Below are 23,210 nucleotides of genomic sequence, written 5' to 3'. Positions count from 1 at the left end.
TGTTTTGTCTTCTCCTAAAGTAATAATTTTTGTGGTTCTTTACTTTTCCTCTTTTCCTTTGGTCTGTGGCTGCAAAAATCACTTTAATTGCTCAGCTAACCTTTCCTTCTACCCAAGCATACCTTTAAAAAAACAGGTAATATTATTTTTTTGAGGCTTGATATACTCTGATGAAACGTGAAGCTTATTTACTTTGCTTAGCATTCCTTTTTTGCTGGAGAGCCTGACTATACCAGTTCTCTTTAACTTTCATGTAGATTTGTTATTGGGCGAGAAAAACCTGGACAAGTGAGTGAGGTTGCCCAGTTGATAAGCCAGACGCTGGAACAAGAAAGGCGCCAGAGAGAGCTGCTTGAACAGCACTATGCCCAGTACGATGCTGACGACGATGAGGTGAGTTGCGCTTGCAAACATTCTTCTTCCTTCATTTCTTCTTACTACATCCCTACTCGATAAAACTCTCTTCACCATATAACAGTAAGACAGATCTTTGCAGTTTTTCAAGGAGAATGTGTCAACCTCATCCTCACAAAAAGGAAATATTGCTTGTGTTTGTGATTAGCTTATCAATCAATTAATGGTATCATATTTAAAGTATGAAGTCTTCTGGATCAAATAAGCCCTCTTTTACCATTATTAAGATACATTCATTGAAACAAAAAAAGGGTAAAAATACCAAAATATAAATACTAGCTATCTTGGATTTTTCTCTCTCTGCTTTGTATTTTTCAATTTTTTTCCAAATTTTCTACAGTAAGTATGTAACAGGGAACACTTTTTCAAAAAATCAGTAATCATTTTGAATGAAAAGACATACATACATATACAAACATACACAGAAAAAGTACTGAAAATTGGTGAGTTTTTTAGAATTTTTTCCCCCCAGGAAGAGAAAGTTCTTTGGATCTGCTCACTATGATTTGTGTTCACATAATGCAGAACAAAGCTTTCCACCAGCACATATTCCATAGAGTAGATCCATATTGGAGTAATTTTGCATCCTGCTCTCTGTAAAAGATCAAGCAAATGAATAGAAGCTAACCCCCAAGTGAAAACGACTCTCCGGAACCCTTGTGTGTCGTAATATAATACAGATGCTGGTCTATTTCTAATGTGAGTGCCAAATGTACGTTGATATAATGGGACAACATACTTTTTTATAAACATGTTAAACATGCATATGTTTCACATTGACATGTCAAAGGATCCATCAACAATGTAGCTGCAGTGTTTCATGCTCCATAAACATAGTGAATATTCAGGTGAAATAGATATTCTTTGTTATACCAGCTGGTAGAAGGACAGTGCAACTTCATATGTTCAACCTCTACTCATCTGATATATTATTTTTCCAGAACTTTTTTGGTTTCTATCAAGGACCTAGTAAAGATTAATAAAGAGACATTCAAATATTTTTCATGTATTTTTAGTGTGGAATGTTTTAACCCAAATGTATATTCATTTTTCATTTGCTTGTAGTATAATGAGGATGTATGCTCTCTTTATTATAGTAGAAAATTTTTTCAGTGGTGCTTCAGTCAACTATTGATCTAAGAATAAACATCAGACTATTCTTCACGTGAGTGAATTAGTTTCTTACAATTCTATTTAATTGATTTAGTTTTTCACTTTCAGAATTCATTTTAAATGGCAAGTATTTTTTTGAAACAAAAACAGTGATTTCCTCAAACGTTTGAACTTTCATCTTCCCAATTTTTCAGTTCTCTGCACAAGTATCTTGTGTTTTATCAGAGACGCTGATTTGCTTTGGCTGCAAGCCTGAATTAGGATCATTGCAGATTTGGCTGTTACCTGCTCACTCTGTTAGAAAAAATTTGGACTGAAGTTCAGGGGAGTACGGGTGACATCAAGTGGTGGAAGGTGAGGAGGCCAAATTTTCCAGTCGTTGAATCTCAGTGTCTTTGCTTAAAAGTACAGGGCCAGTTCCTTATATTCCATAAAGCATGAGGAATAAAGCATCAGGTCTAACAAGGAAAGAGGGAAAAATCAGATATTTCTTTAATTAAGGCTTCCCAACTGAACATTTTAGATCACATACTACATATTTTCTCCAGTTATTTTGAGGAATAGATCACATTCATCTGCCAAAGCTTTCAACCTAAAGTTTTGTGTGTTTTTTTTTAGTGTAAGATTTTCTCTAATAATTTGAATAAATGCATAAGGAATATTTGTCATTCAGTGTTTATACTTAGAAATATACCATATGGATTTTGTTTATTTGTTTGTATGCCTGTTCGAGGGGACTTCCCTGGTGGCTCAGCAGTAAAGAATCTGCCTGCAATACAGGAGACCAGAGTTTGATCCCTGGGTTGGGAAGATCTCCTGAAGGAGGGTATGGCAACCCACTCCAGTTTTCCTGCCTAGAGAATCCCATGAACAGAGGAGCCTGGTGGGCTACCGTCCATAGGGTCACACAGAGTTGGAAATGACTGAAGCGATTTAGCAGCAGCAGCATGCCTGTTTTTAAAAGGAAAGCAGAGTGGATTGTCACCTGAGCAGATATTCTCAGGGGCAAGGAGGGTAAATAAATATTCAGTGCCAGGCATTCTGCCGGGTGCCTTTCCTACATGATTTCAGATAATCTTTATAACAAGCAGAAGAGAATCTTCCCCCACCCCCTTTTTCTAAAGATGTAATAATTGAGGCTTTTTCTAGTGGTATAGCTAGTGGCTGCCAGATTTAGAATGGGAAAAGAGTCCTTCTGGCTCCGAAGCCTGGACTCTTTGCAACACACTGCTGATTTTGAATGGAGTAGACAGATGTGTCTGTCTGTATCTAGGCACACACAGAGTAACTGGGACACAAAAGATGCTGGAAGGATTCCCGTTTTGGGTAATGAAGTTTCTTGTAACACCTAGGTTCTGGAATTCTTTGTTCTATAAATTCCTATTAATAGGGAGATTGAAGAGTTATTTTACTATAGGTAAATACTTAATCCAGAAGTAGCCTGTGAAGATAGGGCTTAAAGGGAAGAATAGCTGAGTATACAACTATTCTAAAAAAAATCGGAGTTTAGTTTTAGGTTAAGCTTTTTCTTCTGCCTGCAAGTTGTTGAAATAGAAAGCAGGTGTTTGCTACACCAAGTAACCTTCACTTTATTGAAAAGGTCAAGGAGCTCTTTCTCATTGTTTGTTTCTCTCTCATGTTCCTTTTGGACGTATCCCTCTCCCTTTCTTGTGCCTGCCTCACCAAAGCATGCCCAGCTAAAACCAACCAACACACATAATTGTCTGTGTGTTGGAGAGATGAAAGGTCTGCAAATAGTGAAAACCCACTGTTGTGTAAACATGTCAATTTATTTACTTGATTTAGACTTATTTTTATTAATGTTTCCAAGTGTTTTTAAATTGATTGATTTGAGTGTTATGTCCTTATTTTTTATTTATTCTCTCTCTGTGTTAATGAAAAGTAAAATACATAATGAAAATAACCAATATTGGTTATCCAATGAGCGATTTGGATGGTCCTTGAATAATTTATTAATTTCATATGTAATTGAATAATTTATTGATTTACATAGCCTTGTTAACCCTGAGTTGTGTAATCAATCACTTGGTTTCTCATTTTTCTTACCATTTATAGAATTATCTTGTGATTTCAAAGTTAGAATCATTTTTATTTGATAATATCCCCCATGACATTCCCTAGGCCAGCCAGGAAAACCTCAAATTAAATGCAGAACGACCAGGTTCATCCAGTTAATTTCCAGAGCCAGCACTTAGATCAGCATTGTCTACTGCTGCTGCTGCTAAGTTGCTTCAGTCGTGTCCGACTCTGTGCGACCCCATAGACGGCAGCCCACCAGGCTCTGCAGTCCCTGGGATTCTCCAGGCAAGAACACTGGACTGGGTTGCCATTTCCTTCTCCAATGCATGAAAGTGAAAAGTGAAAGTGAAGTCTCTTGGTCGTGTCCGACTCTTCGCGACCCCATGGACTGCAGCCCACCAGGCTCCTCCGTCCATGGGATTTTCCAGGCAAGGGTACTGGAATGGGGTGCCATTGCCTTCTCCGATTGTCTGCTGAAGAAAAGATAACTCTGGTTTTGGTCACATAACCCAGGGTTGATTCTAACTTGGAACCTGTCACATTGACAGAGGGGAGTTGGTTGCTTGAATTGCCTATAAGGAAAACATTGCACTGTGAGGAAATATATCCTGAAAATGTAAAAGAACAGTGGGCATCTTATCAGAACCTTATTGAGGATTAAGAATGCTTTACCATGTATTGTGTGTGATTATATGTATCTGTTTTAATAGTTTAATAAATTATAAGTCATACTCCAGTAGAATTTAAAATATACAGATAATCCCAAAACTTCATTTAAATTTCTGAATTTTCTGTTTTTTTCCTTCAAATATTTAAACTGGAAGAATTTAAAATAAGCGAATGCCCAACTCAATTTGAATTGGATTCCTGTTTCTGTTCATTCTCTGTTAAACATTCTGATTTTTTTTTAAGTTAAAATGGCTCTGCCTAACAGCTGAAAATTAAAAGAAAGGATACTTTAAAGAAGAGGGAGATGTAAATCTGAACTACTGAAAAATTTTAAATGTAGATCTGAGTGTATCTGTGATAAGGCATTGTACTTCTGGATTTATAAAATTATCGTTCATTTATTTTTCTTTCTTTCTTCTCCCCCCGCCCCCAAAAAAAAACCCCAATCTGAAAGGTAAGCATGGAGGATTTCAGTAAACCCCTCAGACAGTCAGCACTATCCCATGAAATCCTAAGGTTATAGTAAATTTTTCAACTAGATTTTATTTTCAGTAACAAATTTAATTTCCATTCATATGCCACAGCTATCAGTGTTTACCTTTTAAGGCACGATGATGTAATTCTGGCATATGTTTTGTGTCACATGAGTCACGTATTTGTATTTTGGGAATTCGTTTCTATCAAAAAGAGCAAAATGTAATGCGAAACCCTGTGGGCTTAGGTTGGAAATGAAGTGTGAACCAGTACTGTACTACTTTTTAAAATTAGGACGTATGTAATGGTTATTCACATTAAAATGAGTTATTTTACGTACACTTTTAAAATTATATGATTATTTTGCTTTTGCTTCTTTCAATATTAAGATATAATATTTATTAGACTTTGAAGTCTTAGATTATAGATGACATTTCAAAGCCTTTTTGTGTGGTAGTTTGTAACAAGATTAATTATCACTCCAGAAACCGAGGCTCCTTCTCTTAAAATATAATTTAATCTTTCTTTCATAATTTGTTTTTATTACTAGAAATTATTATTACAACTACATCATGACAGCATTAGTTTATTTTTTTAGAATCTTTTAAAGTATTGAATACAATTTAGAGCAGCTGCCTACATGGATAAGCATTTTTATTGCTTGTGTTAATATGTAATAATTAGAAACAGAAATATAATGCAAGTTATGGTTTGCATAAGAGTTAAAGGTTTACAAAAATGTAATTTTTATGTGAAAAAGCATTAAAGGGATAACATTACATTTGACTTACTCTATTTGCTGTTCCTGTTTGGAAGCAGGTTGTGTTGTACAAACAAGAGATTGCAGTTACTGTGGATGGCCTTTCAATAATATGAACTGGCTTTATAACTGGTTACATGGTTGAAAAACTAAGAGTTTGGGCGTATTCCCTTAGTTCTTGAAAGTTTATGTTACAGTAAGCACTGGAACTTCAGTGGTCTTCCTTCCTTTGTATTACGCTGCTGTCTCTAGTGGAGGGAAACGCGTGTTTTAATTTTTGTTGTCAACCATTTTAGAACACTGTGGCTGAATTGCAAGGAGTGTCTGGCAACTGCAATAACAATAACAACTATTTCCTAAAGGTTTGTTTTTTGGTGGAAAATAATGCTTATCTTTACCTTCCTGCTTCATGTGTGAAATTAAAAATTCTATGTGTCTTATTAACTAGCTCTGTGCTCAGAAGAACTTCTCTAGAACCAAGTGTTTTGTATGTTGAATAACAATTTGAAAATAATCACTCAAAACTAGTATTTAATTCTGAAACATAGCACACAATGTAGTCACAGGGTCTGCAGTTTGGACTCACTTCCTAATATTTCACCATGGATGTTTTTAACACCTAACATTTTAAATATTTTGTAATTCATATTAAGGAGAAGAAAAAGATAACTAACAATAGAGCTGTATGGTATTTATAAAATACAATATACACAGCAATTTAAATATATTGTCTTTAAATTCAGTGATTATTTTTATAAAAGGATCATTTGATAAAGGTCTTAATTTTTAAAAGAACTAAATGCATATATCTTTCAATTATAGTAGTACTTATTTACATGACATATTGTAGGCATACTAAAATGTATAAAAATATTTTATACTTTAAATAATAAAATAATTCTCACTATCTTTAGCTGCTAGTAACAGTGATAGAATAACTTAGAAATGGAAAGTCAGGTGTATTGAAAAGGGAGATTGAATCAGTTCTAATGAGGTGGATGAAACGGGAGCCTATTATACAGAGTGAAGTAAGCCAGAAAGAAAAATACCAATACAGTATACTAACGCATATATATGGAATTTAAAAAGATGGTAATGATAACCCTATATGTGAGACAGCAAAAGAGACCCAGATGTATAGAACAGTCTTTTGGACTCTGTGGGAGAGGGCGAGGGTGGGATGATTTGGAGAATGACATTGAAACATGTATATTATCACATGTGAAATGAATCACCAGTCCAGGTTCAATGCATGATACAGGGTGCTCAGGGCCGGTGCACTGGGATGACCCAGAGGGACGGGATGGGGAGGGAGGTGGGAGGAGCATTCAGGATGGGGAACACACACACACACAAAAGACAAAATAAATAAATAAAAGGGAGATTGCTTTATGGTGATTAGAGGAGCCAGAAAAATAGAAGAAACACAAAACCTTTCAACTTGTATGCAGACTCCAATTTGACTGGACTTTTAAAATTATTATATTTAATCATACCCTTTGGCTTATGATCCCAGATCTCTACTGGTGGTTATTGTCATTGAAATCCAGAATCATAAGGTACTTGGAAGACATTGTTAAAGATTGTGTTCATTTTTGGTCTTACCTAAGCAATGAACACATGTGCACACAAGCACACACACACTCAAACACACTATACTCAAGAGGCGGCATACTGCTCTACTTGAAAGGTCCTCTCTAGTAATATTATTTGTATGTAGAAACATTATTATTTATAACATTGAGCAGAGACAGGAAGATGTAGCATGTGAAGGGAAATTAGAAGTTAGAACAGAAAACTTTGTCTAAATAATGCCATCTTTTTGTATCTCATCTTTGGGGTTTATTTTTGTTTATTATAATTCAAGTGATTGGAATATGTTTTCTTATTTTCTTTCCAACTACCACATTGTGATATGAATTCATGAGCCAGATACAAAATATCAGGTAAAATTTAAATTAAATTTAAATTAAATTTATCTCAGATTACAGACTCTATACTTTGTAGAAACCATTCTAGAACAATTCAGTGATGAATTGCAGAGTTAGCAATGTTACACAAATGCCATAAAAACAAACACAAATGACAGCATTTTTCCAACTTTAAAAACATTTATGAGTTGAATTTAATTTTTTACCAAAAAGCTCTAAAATGCTAAAATGCACAGTGAGAGTTGGGCCTTATTATCCTGGGAAACTAACTTTCCAGTGGGCCATAGGGATCCTGTGGTTCCCCATGCTTTTGCGTCTCCTGTTTTCTCTACCTTGAATGCCATTCCCTACACTCTTTGTTGCTCTTGTTAATCCTGTTCACCTTTCAGGACTCTGTTTAGGTTTCATCCATTCCTCCAAAAGCTTTCCTGGGCTCTCTCAGCTGGGCTGAGGGCCGGTTTTTATTCAGTCAGCAGCACCTTGTGTAGCTTTCTCTGCCACTTTTTATCTACCACTCGTTTGTAAACTCTTCAATGGCAGCTTTCAAATAGCTGCTTGACTTGTAATACTTGGAGGGATGAGCGCAACACTGGGCAGTTAGAGGAAGCCAAGACATTGAATCGAATTGAATCACTCAAATGATATTAAGATAAAGAGTGGAGACAAGAGTTAAATGAGAAGAATGACGTTTAGTTAGGAGCATAATCTGAAATAGTGAAGGAAAAATGGCATAGAATACAGGGATAAAAGAATCTAGGAATAGATTGGAGACTGAAGTTAGGGAAAGGACTTAAAGGAATAAGCTGTACTTGTCTTTGGCACTTTGAGGGTTAGCACCTTTCTGTGGGCTTTTTCTATCACATTTTAATTGTTTTGAGAGACTATGAATTTACAAGAAGACCTTATCTTTATCACATTGCACCAAAATCTTCTGCATGTAAAGCCAAGAAAAAAAAATATTAATGCATATTTCATTCCTTGAAAACCTTTGGGACCTTGGAAATAGCAGCCTGGTGACTCATACTGACATGACTGCTTTTTAGTCATAACTGAATAAACATGTAGTAGGCACAGAATAGTCGAAATGGCCTAAGTGATACCAAGATCTATACTGCATAGATCTTCTCCTGCCCATTGTATGAACTAAGAAATATCCTTCAATCATAGAAATCATTCCTGATACCAGGAATATAGTCAAACCTTTAGAGCGTGAAATGTATATAATGAGGTATATGGCCTTGGTACCAACACCAAATAATGATGAAAAAGATTTGTAAGTTATTCCTATTCAAAAGAATAAGAAGTTCTTCCCTACTCAAAATAATACAAAAAATCCTAAACAAAATAGTAGCAAACCATATTCCATAACATAAAAAAGATATCATGGCCAAGTTGAGTTTAGCCAATAATGCAAGTATGGTTTAACACTGGAAAATCAGTCACTGTTGCATCTGACATTGTACTGAAAGGCATAAAGAAAAATTAAAGAAAGAAATTAGAAAGAAAGAAATAAGAGTTATCATTACCAAGAGTTATCATAAGAGTTATTATTACCAAGTGATTGTCTGTTTGGAAAATCTCAAATATATATACAGAGAATACATTACAGATAGAAATAATATATGATTTCAGCGAATTTGCTGGATACAGAATTAATATAAAATATAACATCTATTTCAGTGTATCTACATAAAGAAAATAATTTATAAGCTATTTACCTTGTTAAAGGCAAGAACATGCCTAACAAAAGATAAGTATGACCTTCATGGAGAAAAATACATTCTATTGAACTTTATTAAAGAAAGCTTGTATAGAAAGACAAAAAAAAAAAACTCTTGTTCGTGGATTAGGAGACTCAATAGCTTAATTCAGTCAATTTTCTATAAGTTAATTTATATATTCAATATGATTGAAATAAAAATGATTCTAAGGAATTTTTAGATGGAATTTGATAACCTGATGCTCAAATATATATATGAAAGAATAATGCATCAGAAATAACCATGATATTTCACATGGTATTTATTATTAAGAGATATTTATTATATTATATTAAGAGATATTTATTATTAAACTGTAGCAAGTTAGAACCTAGGACAGAAGAATGGATAAGTTGGTCAATTAGCTGAGAAACAGACCCTCCCACATAGAAAATTTGTTTGTGACACAGATAACATTCTAATGAGTTGAGAAATATTAGGCTTTTCTATGAAGGGTAAATGGTAAAATTGCAATCCTCATCTTAACCTGAGCTCAAAGTTCATTCCAGATGAATTATTACTCAAATGTGAAAAGAAAAGCTGTAAAATTTAGGATTCAGTATAGAAGAATATCTTTATGACTTCAGTGTAAGAAATGGTTCCTTACATGAGACACTTAACAAATCCACAAAGGAAACAATTGAGAAAATTGAGTGCATTAAGATTAAGAACTTCTACTTATCAAAAGATTACTTCTGTGAAAACAGACATACCAGAAGCTTGAAGAAAATATTTGAAAAAATAAAAAACTGAAAGAAACCTATATAAAAAGTCCTCTGTGAGCCAACGAGAAAAGTCTACATATAGACCATTGACTTAAATAGTCATACTGTAGGAAAAGAGAAATCTGAGTGGCCAATGAGCACATGAAAAGATGCTGAAACATATTAGGAATCAAAATGTAAAAATTAAAAACCAAAATGAAATACTATTTTCCATCTATTAAATTGATTTAAATTGGATATTTTAAGTTTTGGTGGGAATATGAACTAAAAGGAACTCTTCTCTGTATAAGTATAAATTGGCCAATTCACTTTGAAAAATGATTCGGTATTATCTAGTGAAGTTGACCCAACAATTATATTTCTTAAAAAAACACCTTAGTAAAATTCTAAATTCATGAGATGTTGCTGTTGTTGTTCAGTCACTCAGTCATGTTTGACTTTTGTGACCCAATGAACTGCAGCACACCAGGCCTCCCTGTCCTTCACTGTCTCCCTGAGATTGCTCAAACTCATGTCCATTGAATCCATGATACCATCCAACCATCTCATCCTCTGTCGTTCCCTTCTCCTGCCTTCAGTCTTTCCCAGCTCAGGGTCTTTTCCAGTGAGTCAGCTCTTCCAGTGAGTCTTTTGCATCACGTGTCCAAAGAATTGGAGCTTCAGCTTCAGCATCAGTCCTTCCAATGAATATTCAGGGTTGACTTTCTTTAGAATTGACTGGTTTGATCTCCTTGCTGTGCAAGGGACTCTCAAGGGTCTTTTCCAGCACCACAGTTTGAAAGCATCAATTCTTCAGTGTTCAGCCTTCTTTATGGTCCAACTCTCACATCCATACGTGACCACTGGAAAAACCATTGCCTTGACTAGACGGACCTTTGTTGGCAAAGTAATGTCTCTGCTTTTTAATATGCTGTCTAGGTTGGTCATAACTTTTCTTCCAAGGAGCAAGCGTCTTTTAATTTCATGATTGCAGTCACCATCTGCAGTGATTTTGGAGACCAAGAAAATAAAGTCTGCCACTGTTTCCATTTTTTCCCAATCCACTGGCCGTGAAGTGATGGGACCAGATTCCATAATCTTAGTTTTTTGAACATTGAGTTTTAAGCCAGCTTTTTCATTCTCTTTTACATTCATTGAGAGGCTCTTTAGTTCCTCTTCAATTTCTACCATTAGAGTGGTGTCATCTGCATATCTGAGGTTATTGATATTTCTCCCAGCAGACTTGCTTCCAGCTTGTGACTCATCCAGCCTAGCATTTCACATGATATACTCTGCATATAAGTTAAATAAGCAGGGTGACAATGTACAGCCTTGACATACTCCTTTCCCAATTTGAAACCAGTCCATTGTTCCATGACCAGTTCTAACTGTTGCTTCTTGACCTGCATGTAGATTTCTCAGGTGGTCTGGTATTCCCATCTCTTTAAAAATTTACCACAGTTTGTTGTGGAAGCACGGTGTAATATCATTCTTGTAAAAGAAAAGAATTGGATACAACTTATATCTCTATCAAAAAGAGAATGGGTTAATATATTGAGGTATATTCAATGGAATGCCATACAAAAGATGTTTCTGCACTTCATAACAGGGATTTCAGGAGCCTATAATTAAAAGGAGAAAGGCACAGAAGAATACATGATTCCATTTATATGAAGTTTAAAATCATGTAAAAATTACTGATACATTACTCAGTCATACAAAAATATAGTAAAACTAAAGAAAAACAAGAATGATAAAAATCAGCAGAATTATTCTTAAGGGCAAGAGACTAAACTATTACAGAATCAAGAGGCACAAAGAGAGGATTATAATTGAAATGTAGCGGTACTGCTCCTTAAGTTGTTAGTTCATTTGTGGTGGTTATATCCTTATTTCATTATATTTTTGTATATTTCATAAATATTATTTGTGTGAATTCAATATTTAATGAAAAAAGTTAAAATTTGTCGTGTCCAATTGCTTATATTTAACAGTTATATGGGTATAAAATGAATATGACGTGATTCCTGCTCTCCAGGGTCCTATAAAATGACTTAAAGACTTTGTGTCTCAAAGTGGGACACTCATAGTACTTCTTTAAGACTGCAAATTTCTCCACCCAGCCTCGCATCTGCTGGAACAGAATGTGCACTGCCAATGGCCTAGGGCTGTGGGGCTTTGTGGGAAGGGTTGGGTATAATCAGGGCTGGAGCTGTCCAGTTTAAAGATGCCGGGAAAACTGACGAGAAGACTTTTGAGTGCTGGTATTGCAGACACTTTTCAAGAAGAAATTGTTGTCACAAACCACCAGATAGCCATAATGAGGAAAGGAGTAAAAATTGTTTTCCCTCAAAGGAAATTATAAGTTTGAGAGTACATTTATTATTAACCCGTAGAAACACCATCAATGATATTTTTGTTGGTCTTACTTTTTGTTTACTGTCAATTCTGTTGCTATAATTTCTAGATCTATGTTATAATCAGCATTTTTGCAATCATATGAGTCAATTTTTATGTGAATACACCATATTTTCCAAGATTCAATTAGTTGTACAACTAAAGAATTATTGAAATAATAATAATGTGCCACTTGGTCAGTGTAGTTGCTCTCTTCTGCAGATTAAAGATTCAGGAAAATACAAATCTCTTAAGTCTCTTCCCACAATTCTGCTGGCATCAGAATAAGTGCTTCATTGTTTCCTTAGCAAGTAAAATGAAACTCAAGGAAGGCTGCCAATTTGAAATTGCAGTGTGACATTTGAATTACAGAGGTCTACTTTGGTCTCTTGACTGTTTAGTTCTGGATATCAGTGGGAAAAATAGGGATCACTGGTTCCCTCCTCATATAGAATATATTCATCAGAGACTTAATGACATTTATATCTTAGTAAGTAGCTATCATTTATAAAGAGGAATTGAATTAGAAATATTGAGTCATGGAAAAATATAGTTTATACTCCCAAGAAGCTTAGTATTTTGCTGTGGAAACAAATATATATGGTAAAGAATTTAAATCATTTTCAAAGCAGTCTGTCAAAAGGCCAGAAAACCACAGTCTAAAAGAATCATCACAACAAAGGACACACGAAAGTAAAAGCGTGAGTTTGAGACTTGTGTTTCAGCTTTTATTTGCAAGAATTTTTGTTATTTTTATATGTTTTCTGTAGCTAAGAAGCTGAGCTAATATTGGGTGAACTCAAGAAATAAAAAGACTAGTTTACCTGCAGAGTATATGAAAGGAGTAACGGTGGGAAAGTCTTCAACAGAGTAAACTGAATAATGTTGTCAGTTCAGTTCAGTTCAGTCGCTCAGTCGTGTCCAACTCGTTGCGACTCCATGAATCGCAGCACACCAGGCCTCCCTGTCCATCACCAGCTCCCGGAGTTCACTCAGACTCACGTCCATCGAGTTGGTGATCCCATCCAGCCATCTCATCCTCTGTCAACCCCTTCTCCTCCTGCCCCTAATCCCTCACAGCATCAGAGTCTTTTCCAGTGAGGCAAGTCTTCACATGAGGTGGCCAAAGTACTGGAGTTTCAGCTTTAGCATCACTCCTTCCAAAGAAATCCCAGGGCTGATCTCCTTCAGATTGGACTGGTTGGATCTCCTTGCAGTCCAAGGGACTCTCAAGAGTCTTCTCCAACACCACAGTTCAAAAGCATCAATTCTTCGGCACTCAGCCTTCTTCACAGTCCAACTGTCACATCCATACATGACCACTGGAAAAACCATAGCCTTGACTAGACGAACCTTTGTTGGCAAAGGAATGTCTCTGCTTTTGAATATGCTATCTATGTTGGTCATAAATTTTCTTCCAAGGAGTAAGCGTCTTTTAATTTCATGGCTGCAGTCACCATCTGCAGTGATTTTGGAGCCCCAAAAAATAAAGTCTGACACTGTTTCCACTGTTTACCCATCTATTTCAAATAATGTTATAGAAACTTCAAAAATCAGCTGAATTTCTAGGCAGTTTTTGAAATTAACACAATATTGTAAAGCTTGCTTGCTTGCTTGCTGCGTCGCTTCAGTTGTATCCGACTCTGTGCGACCCCATGGACTGCATGCAGCCTACCAGGCTTCTCTGTCCATAGGATTCTCCAGGCAAGAACACTGGAGTGGGTTGCCATTTCCTTCTCCAGTGCATGAAAGTGGAAAGTGAAAGTGAAGTCGCTCAGTCATGTCTGACTCTTAGCGACCCCATGGACTGCAGCCTACCAGGCTCCTCCATCCATGGGATTTTCTGGGCAACAGTACTGAAGTGGGGTGCCATTGCCTTCTCCAATTGTAAAGCTACTATACCCTAATAATAATAATAATGGTTGGGAAACAGTTCTGTCCAGGGCTCTAAGATTTCTGAGGCATTGAATACTCTTTGTTCTAGACTATCTGTTCAAGTCCCTTATGATTATACAGTGGAAGTGACAAATAGATTCAAGGGACTAGATCTGATAGAGTGCCTGAAGAACTATGGACAGAGGTTCATGACATTGTACAGGTATGGCCCTAACAGAAGCAGAAGATGTCAAGAATACACAGAAGAACTATACAAAAAAGCTCTTCATAATCCAGATAACCATGATGGTGTGATCACTCTCCTAGAGCCTGACATTCTAGAATGCAAAGTCAAGCGGGCCTTAGGAAACATCACTCCAAGCAAAGCTAGTGGAGGTGATGGAATTCCAGTTGAATTCTTTTAAATCCTAAAAGATGATGCTCTGAAAGTGCTGCACTCAATATGCCAGCAAATTTGGAATACTCAGCAGTGGCCACACGACTGGAAAAGGTCAGTTTTCATTCCAATCCCAAAGAAAGACAATGCTGAAGAACGTTCAAACTACCACACCATTGCACTCATCTCATACACTAGAAAAGTAATGCTCAAAATTCTCCAAGCCAGGCTTCAACAATACATGAACCGTGAACTTCCAGATGTTCAAGCTGGTTTTAGAAAAGGCAGAGGAACCAGAGATCAAATTGCCAACATCCGTTGGCTCATTGAAAAAGCAAGAGAGTTCCAGAATAACATCTACTTCTGCTTTATTGACTATACCAAAGCCTTTGACTGTGTGGATCATAATAAACTGTGGAAAATTCTGAAAGAGATGGGAATACCAGACCATCTGACCTGCCTCCTGAGAAATCTGTACGCAGGTCAAGAAGCAACAGTTAGAACTGGACATGGAACAACAGACTGGTTCCAAACCGGGAAAGGAGTACATCAAGGCTGTATATTGTCACCCTGTATATTATTTAACTTCTATGCAGAGTATATCATGAGAAACACTGGGCTGGAGGAAGCACAAGCTGGAATCAAGATTGCTGGGAGTAATATCAATAACCTCAGGTATGCAGATGACACCACACTTATGGTAGAAAGCGAAGAAAAACTAAAGAGCCTCATGATGAAAATGAAAGAGGAGAGTGAAAAGTTGGCTTAAAACTCAACATTCAGAAAGCTAAGATCATGGCTTCTGGTCCCATCACTTCATGGTAAATAGATGGGGAAACAGTGGCTGACTTTATTTTTTTGGACTCCAAAACCACTGCAGATGGTGACTGCAGCCATGAAAATAAAAGACGCTTACTCCTTGGAAGAAAAGTATGACCATCCTAGACAGCATATTAAAAAGCAGAGACATTACTTTGCCAACAAAGATCCATCTAGTCAAAGCTGTGGTTTTTCCAGTAGTCATGTGTGGATGTGAAAGTTGGACTATAAAGAAAGCTGAGTGCTGAAGAATTGATGCTTTTGAACTGTGGTGTTGGAGAAGACTCTTGAGAGTCCCTTGGACTGCAAGGAGATCCAACCAGTCCATCCTAAAGGAAATCAGTCCTGAATATTCATTGGAAGGGCTGATGCTGAAGCTGAAACTCCATTACTTTGGCCACCTGATACGAAGAACTGACACATTTGAAAAGACCCTGATGCTGGGAAATATTGAAGGTGGGAGCAGAAGGAGATGACAGAGGATGAGCTGGTTGGATCTCATCACCGACTCAATGGACACGAGTGAGTAGACTCCAGGAGCTGATGATGGGTAGGGAGGCCTGGTGTGCTGCAGTCCATGGGGTCGCAAAGAGTTGGACACGACTGAGCGACTGAACTGAATTGAATCAGTGACACCACCTCTATCCTGGAAAGCATTCAGGTTGACCTCAGCTCAGTGGCCAGGGTTTTTATGGATTATAGAATTCCCTTCACCCCTGTGTTTTTCCCTTGTGGTCCCATTCCTGGTCTGTAAAATCACTCATATCCCCTGCTATATTTGAGGATGTAGTGGTATGGCAGTAAAGACTCTGATACCACTAGTACCTTAGACCAAGTGAAAAACTCACTTGAAGAATCTTAAGGAGATACCCCTGTATTTCTAAAGTAGACCTTGATGGTTTATGGAATTTGTTTAACCAGTAGGGTCTGGGAGCCTGGGGAGTATAGTCAGTCTCAGAACTGCAAGTTGGTCTCATTCTGCTATTTGGAGTTCTTTTAATAGTAGTTTTAATTATATGCTGTGGGAAAGACTGAATAGATTTTGTCTGGCCACTCTTGGCCACACGTATCAATGTAGTCAAGGGAATGCCATACTCATGGGAAGATTCATCAGATACCCAAATGGTGCAGAAATGAGGGTGAATATTATTGGAACACAATTCCCCCAGGGCTCTCTGACTATTCTGCATGTGTTGTGAGCAGAGGCACTAATGCCCTTTGTTTCAGATATTTCTTCAATGATATTTTACATAGTGAACAGCCTTGGAAAATAGAGACAGAGTCTCCATTTAAGGTAGGTGACAGACTTGCTTATCGCCTTTGATTAAAAAATGTGAGTTTTCTAAGCTCAGAATTCTTAACAGAAGATTTTATGTTCATACCCTCTGCTCCATTTTTAGACCATGACAGAATCCTGGATTTGATCTTTGTTTGGAAGCCATTTCTTAGTCTTAGAATCAAGACTCTCAGAACCATCATGTTTTGTTGGTTCCTTTCTGTTCAGCTGTCCTCTGAGTTGATGGCTAGTCATCATATTTTACTATAAGCAGCAGAAAGATAGCAGACAGTGCCTTCAACACTTTGGAAATCTACTTCTCTTGTTCATTTGGTTCAGTAGGAGTATTTCCTATGTTGTGCTTCAGAAGGTGATAATGTGGCTAAGCTTTCTGCCACTACAGTCTTTTCAAGGAAATTTAGGCTGCTTTAATATACTCTTCAAAATCCTCCCTGCTTTCATTCCAGCCTGATTCCAGACTTCCCCGTTTTCCTATATTTATTACGGCTGGGCTGGGCTGTGCTGAGTTGCTAGTCGTGTCCGACTCTTTGCGACCACATGGACTGCAGCCCACCAGGCTCCTCTGTCCATGGGATTCTCCAGGCAAGAATACTAGAGTGGGTTGCCATGCTCTCTTCCAGAGCATCTTCCCAACCCAGGGATTGAACCCAGGTCCCCCACATTGCAGGCAGATTCTTTACCGTCTGAGCCACCAGGGAAGCCCCCCTTTCTATTGTTCTATAATAAATTACTACCAGAACGTAGCAACTTAAAATAAGAAATACTCACAGATTACAGTATCTGTAGGTCAGTTTAGCTGGATACCTCTGACTCAAGATGTCTCATAAAGTAAGGTTGTAGCTACAGCTGCAGTCACACACACGCTCAACTTGGCGAAGGTCTGCTCCAAGGCCACTCATAGCTGTTGCCTGAATGCAGGAGATCCACTTCCAACTTGGCAGGCCTCAGGTCCTTGCTGGCTATTGGCCACAAACAGCAGTTTCTTGTGATACGGGCCTCTCCATAGGACCACATACAACATGGTGGGTTGGCTTTCAACAGCAAGAGGACAAAAAAGATGCCAGTCGCAGGGTTTTGAAAACCAGTCTTAGAAGTGACATCCCATCACTTTTGTTGTATCCTGCTTGTTAGAAGCGAGTCTCTAGACGCAGTGCCCGTTCAAGGGAAGAGCTTATAGAAGTCCATGAGGAAGAGATCAATGGGGCTTATTTTACAGCCTACCTGCTGTAGTGGTAAAGAGCTTTTGAAGAGTATACTTTTGAAATGGAAGGAGGCAGGGAGCTAAAGAAAGCTTTACAATTCTGTAAAGTCTAATTCTAGTTTTTGAATGGTCTACCACAATTACTAGAAAATTTTAAGAAGGGTTAAAGATGAGTTTGAGTTCTTACAGAAGATTGTACAGGCAAATCTTAAATCTTTCTGGTCAGAATTTTAGGAGGAATAATCTGCCTGCCTTCAGGAGCTGAGCATCTGAAGGCAGGGAACACAAGAGGCATTATCAGTAATAGAGATAGAGATGTTAGATGTTTCTTGATTTGGTGACTAGACAGTAAGAATGGAGTGAAATTTCAGAAAACATTCTGAAAACAAAGATAAAATTTTGAATGACTTGATAAATGAGAGAAATGAATATATGTCTTGGGCCATACATCATGTTGGATGTTTTACATATTTTATTTCTTTGAATCCTCTCAATACCTATGAGGTTGGAATTTTTCACACCATTTTATAGAAGAAAAGGTCACAGAAGACACAAGCTGAATGACTTGCCCACTGTCATGCAACAGTGGTATTACTTTTTCTCTTTTGGGGCCCTGGTCTCTCCAGCTCCCAGGCCATGCTCTTTTTTGTTGTACTGTTCTGTGGCATTGTCTTGGAGAAACCGAAGACAGTGGAAATAATCATAGTCCTGATGATTATCATAGTCATCTAGTCATTTAGCGTATTCTAGGCACTGTGATTGGAGAAGGCGATGGCACCCCATTCCGGTACTCTTGCCTGGAAAGTTCCGTGGACGGAGGAGTCTGGTGGGCTGCAGTCCATGGGGTCGCAAAGAGTCGAACACGATTGAGCAAGTTCACTCTCACTTTTCACTTTCATGCATTGGAGAAGAAAATGGCAACCCACTCCAGTGTTCTTGCCTGGAGAATCCCAGGGACGGGGTAGCCTGGTGGGCTGCCGTCTGTGGGGTCGCACAGAGTCGGACACGACTGAAGCGACTTAGCAGCAGCAGCAGCAGGCACTGTAATTAATACTTCAAATATATCACTACTAGAAATTCTCCCAACAGCGTTATGAAGAAGGTGTTATTATCCCCAGTGACATGAAAAGAGACCAAATGGCCCAACATTACAAAACCTGGACACGCAAGTCAGCTGAGAGAACACAGAAAGAGAGATGCCTTTTCAGAGATGGGGATGCTTTTGCTGAAAGTCATCTGGATGGTTGGCGCAGACTGAGGAATTTTAAACATTAAAGTGTTAGTTTGAGGTCTTTCTCCTCCAGAGAAAAAGCAACTCTCTTCTGTCCTCCCACAGAACTGAGTCTGAAAATATATATAACCAAATTCAATTCCAGTAAACAAATCCAACAAAAACTGCATAATTAAGGCTATTTTTATGATTAGCACCATTTAGTTTCCCTGAATCTACCAGAACAAACATTGCCTCAGCAAAAACGACTACTAATGGTGAACCTAACAACAAGAGAAAATCCCAGAAGGGTCAGTGAGGCCCCGGCTGCAGCTGTGCTTTCACTATGTTTCTTACTTGAAAGCTGAGAATCAACGGGAAAATCAGGCTCTACCGTGCTGTGTAGATGTGGCTAAAACTGTATTAATTTATTCAGCAAACATTTGTTCAGCGCCTACTACATGCCAAGCAGTGTGCGAGCCACACGAATTACAGGCATAGATTATACCTGGCATTCTCAAAGAATTTGCCATTGAAAAAAGTTGTTGGGAGAAGGCAGATAAAAAAACAGCCAAGTTTTATGGGTGAAGTGTGGCACATCACAGAAACATTAAGAGTCTTAAAGAAGAGTCACGAAGAAGAGTCTTAAAGGCAGCAGCCTTTAAGTAGATAGACATTCATTTGGATCATTAGGGAAGGAGGAGAGTCAATAAGTGAGGATAATAGAGACCTGGAAGTTTGCTTGACCCTGGGTAGAAGCTAGTACCTACTCCAAAACTGAGAACACGAGAAGAGGAACAAGTTAAGGAAGTGTAAAAGTTTCACTTCAAAAATGACGGTTTGCTTATAAAAGATTCATGTGGCCAGGGTTTCTAGGACATTATATTTGTGAGACCAAAAGCAAACAAATGTCTGGTTACAAGATTTGGTGAAGCTTTACCCTATTGCTAATGTGGTATAAGTACCACCACCAGCAGCAGCGGTCACTTATTTTGAGTATCTGCCATGTGCCTGCCCTTGTGTTGCATATTCTGCAGGCACCATCTAACTAAATGTCATGAAAACCTTGTTACTCTAAGGAACTATTTTTATCCTCACTTTATGGATGTGAAATTGAAACTTAGATCTGAAAAGTAACTTTACCAACATCAAGAGCTGAGATTTGAACCTAGGCCCAAGTAATTTCAAAACCAAGTTTCTTTAATTGGTCTTTGCTATAACAGATACTGTCTGTTCCTTTGTAAAACCTATACTGAGATCTACAGCCCTCCTGAGTATTCAAGGCTCTAATATGTCTACACGCTTCTGGTCCCTCTAGAACCACCAGAAGAGGCAGAAGCTGTCAGTTGTACTTAACATTGTAATTATGAATCTTAATAAAATATTAAATCCTCCGATAGAATATGAGTATAAAGGAAGTTGTGTCTATGAAAGCAGATAAAATTCTTTGTAGCGATTCAGAGAAGACTGGTAGCTCAAGAAAACTAGATTGAAAAGGAAATGCAAAAGAGAAAAGCTATAAAAATCTAGAGGAATTTCACACTTATTTTGCCTTGCAAGTATCTTTTTCATCCATTTTAAGACAGTGCATTAATTCTTTGGCATATACGCTCTGGTTCTGGTTTATATAACAAGGAGTACATGAAACATCAGTCAGCATACATGTGAGCCAAACCTTTTGAAGGAGACTTCTGTGCGCTTGTCCAGGGTGAGCATACTATGAGAGAAAAGAAGAGGACAAGAACTTTGGAGCTCACTACAGGCAGGCACAAGTCTTCAAAGTGAACTGAATGATAAGGTTCAAAGATGCAGAGAGTGAATCTCAACACAACAGGATTATGCACCAGGGCTTTTGGTTGGAGAGAAATGAAAGGAATGTATTTCCGTTTATTTTTCTACAAAGCTTTAGCTCTGTAGACTGCAAACAGCATAGCATAGAAGAAAGAGCATGGGCCGTGGGATATGTTAAATATGTAACTTCAGGAAAATAACTAATTGACCTTGAGGAAAGTTTCTGAGCCACAGTACAGTGTTGGGCACATAGTAAGTTACAAAAAAAAAATCAATATTCTTTGTTTTTACCCTTTTGGGAGGCTATTTAAAAATATAAAATGTTAGTCAAGAAGGTAGATAAGATGATGAAACGGTAAGAACTATTCTTGCCTCATTTAAAGTGGATTTGCAAGTTGGGACAAAGAACTTTCAAGAGTTTCTGTTTACTTAAAATATGTTAAGTATTTTCAGAATAAAGAGAGAAAGAGAAGAAGGATCAGGATACCAATGGAAACACTGTGTTGTAGCAGTTTTGGGGGGTACAACATTGTCCACTTTCCTCTGTAAATGTCAAATTCAATTTAATTTTGAGATTGATGAAATTCTGTATCAGTCCATGTAATTTATGTTATTTGCTGACTAACCAGAAAAGTAATTTCCATTTTCCAAAAAGATAAAAGAATTAGAAGAATGTATATTCTGAGTCTACTGAATGTAACTTTTAAGCTTCTAGGTGTTTATGGGCTTCTGTAGTAAATCCATACTTTATTCAAAAGCCTGTTTAGGATGGGGGTGATAAATAATCAATGGGAGAGAATGGCAACATGTTTTAAAACACTATATCCAGAGATTCTGATAAATAATAGTATAATAAAGACAGTAAAATACACATCTTGTCCTCAGGATGCTTGAGATTAATTAGAGAAAACACTAGTAAATGGAAAGATGAAATGAAAGATAACAAATTTTAACAGAATTGCAGGCAGTTTGGGTATTGAGAAGGAGACTGGCAAAGTAAAAAAAAAATCAAAACAATTCTTAGTGACTTAACATTTATAAAAATAATTTTGATGACTCAAATGGATAGCAAAGCCAGAATTGTACTTAGAGGTGAGAATTGCATATATTGTAGAGACCCTAATCCTGTTATTTACTAAAAAGAATGTTAAAAAATTAATGTGATCTAATGCTGCCTTCTCATCAAATGACTTTACAGGGTATTTTCTTGATATGATTGAAAACTTCCTAGCAGGTTACAGATATTACCAAGTAAATGCAATTGGGATTATTGGATTCATTTTAAAAAAAAATATTTTTCAAGATCCTATTATAGGTTAGGCCTCTTCCTAGGCACATATTTATGTTCATTCCCTTAGACATGATGAAGAAGTATCTATTTTCAAGCTGTTAAAGGAAAATCAAATTGTTCAACTCTTAGGTTTAAAAAGTGCTATGCCGTCATCAGACCTTAAATTTAACTTCAGATTTTACTGAATCATTCATGGTATTTGTCAAATTGATGTGATATAGAAGTGAATTTTATATACCTAGCTTAGGCCTTTATAATTGCTGATAGTTGTAACTATAGGGTTAAGAATAAGTGCAGAGTTTTATGTCTCTAAATCAGAACTTTCAACAAGGTATCTTGAGATCATGTACTTGCCAGTCGTGCTACATTTCTGTTCATTAACATCACTGGGATTCATCAAGTACCTATTAGTTCTAAAAATATGTATAAACAGAAGATGAATTAATGTACAGAATCTCACACACACACACAAAACAGGTCTGGAATTAGAGTCCTTTTAAGGTTTATAGGAACTAATCATACCACAAATGGAAGCTCTCTGGGAACAGCCAGCCCCCACTGTTCAGCTACCTTCCCTCCCAGTGCCACTGACACTTAGAATGATGTTTACAGTTCAGATCATTTCAGACTGCTTTCTAAAGACTCCTAGGATTCCCTGTGCTGATAAACTACGGTTTCAGCATGGAGGCCAGCCACTGCTTTCCCTTTCAGTCAAGGCGTCTCTGATTTTTTTGTGTGGGGGAAACAGGGAGTTCTAATGTGTAACCAGTGTGGAAAGTCACTGCTCTGTATGAAATACCCTGAGCTTACTTGTATACACAAATGCCGCCAAAGTCAAAGTCTTCATGATGATAGTCTCTGTGTGAGGAGGAAGAGTCTGAGTATGCTGCGTCATCCTTTGTTGTTCCTCATGCTCAATGGCCTCCAGAAATTGTGTGTACATCTGGACACTGCAATTTAAGAGAGAAATTTGAGAACCTGGAGAGATGTCAGTGTACAGGCAGAAAGACAATTACAGAGAATGAGACCTAGGAGGAAATTGCAGTTATTTTACTTTGAAAGAGAGA

General features: G+C 37.3%; 1 protein-coding gene across 11 annotated transcripts in view; it reads left to right on the top strand.

Moving 5' to 3' along the window:
- The window catches only part of PPP1R9A (protein phosphatase 1 regulatory subunit 9A), a 347,199-nt gene that overhangs the window by 243,515 nt on the left and 80,474 nt on the right, over positions 1-23,210 (top strand). For 7 of the 11 annotated variants that reach the window (XM_027540128.1, XM_027540134.1, XM_027540130.1 and 4 more), the window contains exons 6-7: positions 258-393; positions 5,767-5,832. In XM_027540128.1, coding sequence (XP_027395929.1) covers positions 258-393; positions 5,767-5,832 — 202 coding nt within the window. The remainder of the gene's footprint in view (positions 1-257; positions 394-5,766; positions 5,833-23,210) is intronic. The other 4 variants (XM_027540136.1, XM_027540135.1, XM_027540133.1 and 1 more) reach the window with 1 other exon arrangement.

This window comes from Bos indicus x Bos taurus, chromosome 4 (assembly GCF_003369695.1).
Source record: "Bos indicus x Bos taurus breed Angus x Brahman F1 hybrid chromosome 4, Bos_hybrid_MaternalHap_v2.0, whole genome shotgun sequence".
In the NCBI taxonomy this organism is placed as follows: Eukaryota; Metazoa; Chordata; class Mammalia; order Artiodactyla; family Bovidae; genus Bos; species Bos indicus x Bos taurus.
This window is presented reverse-complemented; position numbering and strand designations above follow the sequence as displayed.